Source organism: Rhincodon typus, chromosome 13 (genome assembly GCF_021869965.1).
Source record: "Rhincodon typus isolate 14 chromosome 13, sRhiTyp1.1, whole genome shotgun sequence".
NCBI classification, from domain to species: Eukaryota; Metazoa; Chordata; class Chondrichthyes; order Orectolobiformes; family Rhincodontidae; genus Rhincodon; species Rhincodon typus.
In genome coordinates, this window is record NC_063344.1 from 10817462 (window position 1) to 10826905 (window position 9444).

The following is a 9444-nucleotide window of genomic DNA, read 5'->3' on the forward strand; positions in this document are numbered from 1 at the left end:
CTGCTGAGCTTTTCCAGCAACTTTGTTTTTGTTCCTGATTTACAGCACCCACAGTTCTTTTGGTTTTTATAAAATTGGCAACATGAGCAAATGGAGGCTGTTGATGAGAGTTCCCTTGCACATGGTAAATACTGAAAGTTGTCCTGGCACAGAGGAACATGATGGTTGAAATGAAAAGAACTGAGAAATGCATTGGTAAACGTAAGCCAGTTTGAGTGAATATTTAAAAGGTTTGTAGAGCTTGCCTTCATCTCATATTTTGTTGGTCCTATTCAAATGGTCAATGTTCCTCTCTTACTAGATTAAAATTACAGTTGATTAGTTCTGTTTTGAATTGGGTTTCTGGCAACCTCTGGACTAGTTTACCCAGAGGAATCCGTTGAGCTCGGTTTGGTTTAACAGATGCACTTTATTTTTAGTGCTGAGGGTGAATGGAGCAGTTCTGATTTCACTTACAGGGCAAAGTTTTACAGCTGTCAATCTAGGTGAATTAGCTGCAGCTTATTTTAAAGATTATAACAAATTTTGAGGGGAACATTTACAGCTTCCAGCAATTAATGTGCTCATAATATTTGAACCTCAAAGAAAATGGAAGTCACTACCAAAATTTTCAACATGTTCGATGTCCTGTGATTTATGCTTGGTGTCTTTACTGGATCGGGTTTCTTCCATTTGGTAACCTGGAATTATGTTAATACTGTGGCCATCTGCTTCCTCTAGCTACGGTGTTGAAAAATCCCATTGCATTATCCAAGAATGTTTGATGCCCTGGCCAACATTTCCCTTGCGACCAATTAAGTTCCAACAATAAAATCATAGACTGAGCACAGAGAAAGAGACTTTTCCACCCTGTATGTCCATGTGCAAATACTTAACCAAATTCCCCTTTTGAAAGTTGCTATTAAATCTGCTTCCATCACCCCCCTCAGACAGTCCATTCCAAATCACAGCAGCACATCTGAGTAAGTTCATAACCTCATGTCACCTATGTGTATTAATTTTTAGTCTAGTCATTTGTTCACGTTGCACAGAATGCTTTGGGAATTTGGCTGCACAATATTCCCAATACGCATGCATTTTATTAAGTGTATAATTAATAATAATTAAGTGCTTTTGAGGTGATTCAATCTGATGAATCTATGTAAATTGCAGATTTTGATAACAGGATGTCCGGTGCATTATGACTAATAGGTTTTTGAAAACATTCCAACCTTTAGGGGTATGCTTGGCCATTCCTTAGTAACTGTCTTTTTCTTTGTATTTGTCCTTGTTGATCCTAGGTTTTGAATGATATGGGGAGAGGTGAAGAATAAAGCCAAAAGTGCAAGCATTATCCAGTTTCACTTGGGCAATCTATTATGTTGCAGTGAATTGAGCAGTCGAGTTCAGATTCTTAAATATTTCAACTTACTATTAGATGCAGTAATGTGAACACCTCCGGAGTGTGTTAAGTTTTAACTTCCTTCCAGAGTTCCCCTGTCCACAGTATGCGATACGTCATGCTCTAGCAATGTCAGGAAACCAAAATGAATTGCTGTCACAATAAATTTCCTCTTGCGTAGAAGATTTAAAGTATGTTGAGAATAACCTGTCCAGATTGGAGGTTTTCCAGTCTAAATCTAAGTTATACTGCTTGTCCAGCATACGTGACTGGAACACTTGAATGTGAGATTCAAGAATACCATATTCAGACTGCGAATGTGCAAACTGGTTCTTTAGGCACTGTCATTATGCACTGTTGTCCTATACGCCTTGGTTCCAGACAGATTGAGGAAGAAACTGGCACTGTGGTGATGCCTTTAAACATGTGGCACCTTTAATTTTCATGTTCTCATTGGTGATGTTAATGTCAGTGCACAGCTGGTGACAAGTTAGTAAGCTTTAAAATCAAAAAGGAAGTGCTCCTAGCCTGCAGCTTTCTCAGTATGCTAAGTTTACTCATGTTGTGGGTTACAGGTGCATTGTGTTTCAGAAGCCAGTGGTGCTAAGATCCAATTGAAGCCACTCTTCAGTTTAAACTTGTTAAATACCTTCTACAGTATTTTCAATGCACATGATCCTCAGGAGGTTTTATAGTCTTTCTGTTGTGACATTGCTGCACATGTAATGGCTGCTCCAATCAAATTATTACCTACGGTCTTCCATGCATTGGAAACTAAGGGTGGAAAGATGCGTCTAGCATAATGCTGAGAATAATAGATTCTGACAAATTCTAAACAACTTGGCCAAACTTTGTGTTACCAAATACAAACAGAGAATGGTGGAGAAACTCAGCAGGTCTGGCAGCATCTGTGGAGTGGAAAATAAAGTTAACATTTTGAGTCCAATACGACATTAGTTCCGAACAAGTCGGACTTGAAGGGCTAACTGTATTCCCCTCTCCACAGATTCTGCCTGACCTGCTGAGTTTCTCCATTCTCTGTTCCAATTTCCAGCCTCTGCAGTATTTTGCCTTTACAAAATATAATGTGGTTTGTTGTTTCTTAAATGCTATGCCAAAGAAAACAAAGTGCCTTAAGTACAAGAGTATTTTGGATAGTATGCTCGACTCCCTGTTAGGTGGAATTTTGCGTCACTCAACGTGGAATTTATTCGATGACCCAGCTTCTGCAGCTCTCAACGGAAGAAAATGCTGAAGAAGTACAGCTTCCTCATCCTTGCCTTGAGTGGAAGAGACCTTATTTTTAAATTGCTTGCTTGCTCCCTCACTCTCCACCACACCCCCTCACCACTCCCCCATTCTCAATTTCTCTTGAGGGGAAGCATCCTCTCAGTATTCCCTTGTCAGATCCCCAGAATCTTGTTTCAATAAAATTGCTCCTTGTTCTTCTAAACTCCTGTGTTCAGTAATCTTTCCTCAGAATGCAAACCTTTCTATTCCAGGACTCACCGAAATGGTCCTTTCTTGAATTTGTAAGTATGTCACTACTTAAGTAAAGTGACCAAAACTACACCACTCTACATGCAGTTTCTCCATTGCACTGTATCAACTTCCCTACTTTTATCATCCCAAAAGATACAAAAGTGCAACAAAAATTAAAAGGAAATAAATTCCTCTGAATTTGATAACTACATTATATTGAAATGGAGGAGTTTTAGTAAAACTGAAGCCGTCCTTCTGGAGGAAACTGGCATTAAAACTTAATTTGCAATCCTATTGGGCTTGATTTTTTTGCTTATTTTACAGCATGTGCTGGTTGCTTCAATTTTAAATGAATAAGTAGTCTCAATACTTTATATTCTAGTGTGCGCTGCTACTGAAGGCTGAGGAGATGTACTGTGAAATGTTTCACGAGCATCTTAAGCTTTTAAACATCACAACCAATCAGAATTTTGTGGTTCTTAATTCAGGATATTCTAAAATGTACTTTATATTTCATGGTGCCTCTTGTTTCTATTACAGTGCTTCTGGAGCCAGTGTGGTAGCAATTGACAACAAAATAGAACAGGCAATGGTAAGTGCAGTGAATCCTCAATCAGTTTGCTTCCTCTTCAGGTTAACAATGATTTTCTTAAATATTTTCTAACTTATTTGCAATACTAATATGCAAATTTTACTTGCATGTCCAATTTGCCCAACCTAAGGAGAGATCAACTTGTCAAAAGGTGGAACAGATCAAATTGGTTTATCGATTTGAATTTTAGTCATGACGCATTGGGTTTTATTGTATCCATTCACAGGATGTGGGCATTGCTGGCTAAACCAGTATCTGTTGCCACTCCCTAATTCCCCTCTAGGCAGTTAAGAGTCAACCACATTGCAATGGGTCTGGAGTCACACGTAGACCAGACCAGGGAAGCATAGCAGTTTCCTTCCCTAAAGGACAATATTGAGCCAGATGGGTCTTTCTGACAATTGACAATATTTCATTGTCATCATTAAACTTTTAATTCTAGATTTTTTTTTTAATTCAAATTTCATCATCTGTTATACCAGGATTTGAACCTAGATCTCCAGAACACTATCTAGGGTCCCTGGACTAATAGTCTAGTGATAATACCACTGGGCCATCATGTTCCCATAGAGGGCATTTGTTGGAGGGCATTTTAGAAAATTTAACTGAACTGCAATAAATGTGATGAGTGTGTTACAGCTCATGAACTTGGGGCTAGGGGGTGGAGTAGGGTGAGTGTCAACATAACAAATATTCTAGGTTAAATATTTTCATTTTTTGCTGAAAATTGTCATTTCTCAAATGCTGCAGAGTCATTCTGTATATAACCCTGTGTTCATCATGTATATGCACTTAATATCAATAAGAACCCAATAGGATTTTTTATTCTGTTTCATCACCTGGAAAAATTACTTGTGAATTTATTGCTGGAAATCAATAAACAATTTGACAATCTCTGGTCCAATCTTCACTTTTAAAAACACAAAATCCTCTTCAACTCTTTTGTGTCTTCCCTGAAATAGATCCATGTTCTAGTTTGGTTCTCCACTCTAGTATAACATTCAAGTGCATTTTCTCCCCTTCCTCTCCCCAACTGTGTCCATGGTTGCCCCCCACTATTTTCAACTCAGCTAAAATCAGCAGTTAGTCTGTTGCAAAACAGGAATATAGAACCTGGAGTTTTCCTCGCCTGTACAGTTTTAACAGCATTCTACACAATCAGTTTGACCATCTGTATCTATTAGAAGCAATCATATCTTATGTTGAATACATATCTCAATGTCATTGCATTCTGCTAACTAGATGGGATGATTCCATTACAAGTTCTTGTGATGAGTGATTCATAATCCTGCTACCAAACTGCATTTTATTTCTTCTGGCGTTTTGCCTTGCCATGCCATGCCATGCCTGTTAAGAAGCAGCTACTTTCATTGTGCACCTACATGGAGCTGAAGGCAACACCGGGTTTGTCCAGTAGGTTGTCATAGTCATCATTAAGATAGTCAAATGGAAGGATATCTACAACTGATTGTAGACTAGCCCAAACGTCATCTAAGTGTTGATTTTGCATCTCAAATTATTTTCTGACTGAAGCAAAACTGGATAGGACTATATGGGAGCAAACAAATCGATCTGACCGTTTTTGTAAATGGTCTGTGCAGTCCTTCAATCAAAGAACAAGAACAGTCTCTTTCTTCTCCACCGGCCGCCCCCCCCCCCCCCCCCAAAAAAAAACAGACCAATGGACTGTATCATCATTGGGAGCAATTGAATTAGAAATAATTGTATCTGGTGAGGGAAAAGAGTAGAAATACTTGAATCAGGTGATGATATGGGGCCCCAGAGTTAGTGATATTAGTTTAGGTCAGCTCTGACAGAACAGCAAGGAATGATGAATTGAGTGACACCATGTGCTGTCAGCCTGATTTGCACTGTTTGCCATAGCGTTATATAGCTGCTGATGGTTTGAACTGAAGCAGTTTAATTCTCCTTCCAGTCACATGTTTGTGTTTGCATTGCCAACTATCATTATTCTTGAAAAGACACTGTCTAAGTAAATTTGGTAAAACAGTTTTGGAAATGCAGTTATTGCCATTGGAATCAGCATTTCATTTCAGAACGCCTCTATGTAATTTATCGTTACACGCATATTTTGGAAATTAAGCTGCACATTTGCAAGATGTTCTGTAGTAGAAAATGATCATCTCGTGAGTTGCTCACCTAGCTTACTTAAAAGGAGCAGCTTCCCTTCTTTCGCTGAACTGCCAGCTACCAAGTCTGCACGCTGGCTACACGATTTAAAACACTACAAATTGCAAAGAGTTTCCTTGCTAACTGGCAGCCTGTTGAAATCATATCCCCTATTTTCTCCAAGTTATTCCCGTAATTCGGTACTTGGCAACAATAGATGCCTGACGAGATGTCTCTATGCTGCCGGGTAAATTGGCTTTTCTATTTAAAACAAATACATTTAATTTGAGCCCATTTTTTTGGTTTTAATCAAAGTACATTGAACAACAAATGCTCCAGGGTTGACATCACTTTCTCTTGTTAGCAGAATAAGTGAATGGGACGATTCTGATGTGAAATCTGTTTGAAAGTGCAAGTCATTGGTTATGTTTTTGTTTAATGCAGGATTTGGTGAAAAGTCATCTGATGTATGCAGTAAGAGAAGAAGTGGAAGTCTTGAAGGAACAGATCAAAGAGCTGATTGAAAAGAACTGTATACTAGAACGAGAGAATTCATTGTTAAAATCACTAGCGAACAATGACCAGCTGTCTCAGCTTCAGACCCAGGTGACCAATCCCAGTAGCACTTCGCAAACACAGCAGCCGGCAGCAGTAGCACAACCTCAACAGAGCGCACAACAGACACCGCCTCCACCGCAGCCTAATGTCCCTTCTGCATGAAACTTGCTCGCCTGCATAGGAAAAGAAATCTTCAAAAAAAAAAAATAAAATGTGTGTGCCACTGGTGTTCTTACCACTCTACAGTGAACAGCAAATAGCCATGCTTAAATGTGTTTTTTGCTCTTTGGCCTTCTCAGTATTAGACAATCACCCGCAAGAGCTTTCTACGTGCGATGTTGCAGTTGGCATCCGCAAGTGTGTGACAGCACGAGAAGTGGTTGAAGGATTTGTATCTTGTAGGAGGAAAGCTGATTTTCATCAGGTTTATGGACAAGTGGGTACCTACATCTTTCTGGCTTACCAAGGTTTTATACATAATTATATATGTATATATACACACATACATATATGAAAAATAGGAATCTCTGGGTCATTGCACCTGTCTAATATTAAGACCTGGTTAGCAGCTCTGTCTGAAAGGAGCCACCATTATAGTAACTTTTGCATACATGAATTTTCATTTACTGTTTGTTTTTATTTATTACGGGGCTGCTATTTTCATATGTAAATGAACAATGTCATAGAATCTTTTGTTTTGTAAGTTTGAAATTAAAGATTATAAGATTACTGGTAAAAGCAAGTGATAGTTGGGATTGCGTATATTAGTTTAAAAATATAGGCAATAATAAAATTGCAAAAAAAAAAAAATCCTGGCTTAGAGTTCTAACACTAATGGCAGTTTTACCATGGGGATTTTCTTCTGCGATAGTCGAATCCTGGTTTGAATGTAAATTTTGTATAGAGTGTAAGTATTATAAGGAAGAACATAGAAGACTTGTACAAGTAGGCACCGGACATTGTGACCTAACACCTTGAAAGGATATTTGGGCTTTTTTTTTTGATGAAGAAAAATAAACTGTGCTCATTTCTGTTGCTGATTTTTGTTGTCTGGAAAAAAAGAATTGCCATGATTTTTCTGTTTTTTTTTCTTTTTCCCTCGAGTTTTTGAGGGAGAGGAGGATAATAAAAAGCTGTGAAATTGTTCAAACTACTTTGTAACCAAAGAAGCTAAGCTATGTATCTGAATTCATTTATTTTTTACGGCTGTTCTATTTGCATTATTTTAGATTACTTTTTTCTTTCAAGCTTTAATGAATGGTTTTTTTTTCCTTTACACTCTTCGCATGTTCTGCATGACCCCTTTATCAAACCAGTTTCTTACCTCATGTTTTTACTGAGCACTCTTACTGTAAAAGTTTAGTCTGTGAACAATGTCCAATTAAACTATAAAAACAGCTGTTGGATTCAAGCTAGTGTTAAGTGCTAGTCAGAAAAAATGGAGTGAGCCATCTTTTGTTCATTTAAATGGTGTTTTGAATTTCATATGCATAAAGTTTTGTTACATTGCAGATTTTATTGTATTTAATAAATGCAACGTGCCGATTCAGATGTGCTATTTGTCTTGTGTGTTTGAATTAAAAGTGTGCGATACTGCAAAAGTAGTTTAAAAGAAACCTTGCCCTCATTGTGTCCAACTTCTTTTAAGCAGGGCTGAAATTGATGACTTTGGGAATGAAACATTAGGACTGAGATGAGGAGGCATAACTTATTGCCAAGGAAGGCTGTGGAGGCCAGATCGTTGACTGTATTTAAGGCAGGTCTTTGGTAAGAGGATCAAGTGTTACATGGAAAAGGCAGGAGAATGGGATTAAGAAACATATCAGCCATGATTGAATGGGCTGATTGGCCTAATTTTGCTCATGTGTCTTATGCTTATTATAGTCTTAATATCTGATTTATCCCCAGAAGATTAGAAGAGACTCCTATAGACTGACTTTAGTTTTCCTGTTCTTGCCCTCCAAACCAGAGTGCAAGAGTCGTGATGATGCTCAGCTATGACTTTGATGGAATAACATTAAAAAAGGCAACGCATCTAATAGTATTTTTCAGATAATTTACATTGTCACTGTTGGGCAGGTTACAATTATTCTGAGTAGGAGAGGCGAGAAATAGGAAACTTGCCGTATCAGCTTAAAACAAACCATTCCATCCCATCTATATCTAATGCTATTTAATTTAATCCAGATGCTGCTTGGTTCAAACTTTGAGTTGCTTATTTGTAGACAAAAACCCTGCTATCGATTTTTGTGACGTCTGGAGCACAAGACTGGAGCAGCTGGTCAATTTGCTGCTATCACATGTTTCCTGGTTAAGAATTCAGGCATTTGGTTTGTTTTCCCTCATCTGCTTGTTTGTTTTTCTCAACAATCTTTTAAAGATTTTAGAAAGCAATCGATTTTATGTAATGTCCTTCATGTAATTAAAGGTCTCAAGATACTTCACAGGAGCATGTTCAAATAAAGTAAAACACAACCTTATAAGGAGATCAGATTACCAATAGTTTGGTTCAAGAGGTAGATTTTAAGTACTTTAAGGTTCAAAAACAATGTAGAAAAGGTTGGGAGAAGGTTTGTTCCAGAACGTAGGCCCTAAGCAGCTGAAGTTGCAACCACTATTAAATGTGCAAGTGGCCAGGATTAGAGGAGTGCAGATATCCCCAAAGGTAGGGAGGCTGGCAGAGGTGACAGAAATAGGAAGTGAGGGATCTGAAAACAAAGATGAGTATTTAAAAGTTGATTTTGCTTGACTGAGAGCCAGTATGGGTTGGGGAGCACTTGGTGTGAGTTTAAGCACAGGCTACAGAATTTTACATGGCTGGAGTTTGAGGGTACAACTTAGGTGACTAGCCAAGAGTTCATTTCAGTAGTGGAGTAACAAAGACATGAAGGTTTCAGTCACTGATGAGCAGGATGAAGTCAGGTAATTTCAGAGGTTGTAGTAAGAGTGAGTGCAAATGAAGGTTGTGACAGCACGGTTGCACATAGGTTGAATTATTTGCCAGAGAGAGGGATGATGTCAGCAGCTCATAGAGTCTGGAGTGAGAGCTAGAAAATAATGGATTCTTAATATTTAATGGGAGGAAATTTCTATACATCTGCTGGATGGTTTAACAACAGTTTGGAGAAGTTAAGATCATAAAAGAAGCAGAAGTAGGCCATTCAGCTTGAGTCTTTTACTCCATAAAGTAACATCATGGCTGATCTGATGATCCTCAATACCACTCTCCTGTTGAGTGAAGTCATGGTGCACCATAGCTGGGTATTGTTGGTATGTACCAAAATTGCATTCGAATGATTTT

The 9444-nt window shown here is 38.2% G+C and overlaps 1 protein-coding gene across 2 annotated transcripts in view; it reads left to right on the forward strand.

Annotated features, from left to right (window-relative positions):
• tsc22d2 (TSC22 domain family 2) overlaps nucleotides 1–7692 on the forward strand; it is a 94481-nt gene extending 86789 nt beyond the window's left edge. For both annotated transcript variants that reach the window (XM_020519204.2, XM_020519206.2), the window contains 2 exons: nucleotides 3404–3455; nucleotides 6030–7692. In XM_020519204.2, coding sequence (XP_020374793.1) covers nucleotides 3404–3455; nucleotides 6030–6305 — 328 coding nt within the window. In that variant the 3' untranslated portion in view covers nucleotides 6306–7692. The remainder of the gene's footprint in view (nucleotides 1–3403; nucleotides 3456–6029) is intronic.
• Nucleotides 7693–9444: the final 1752 nt, after the last annotated feature.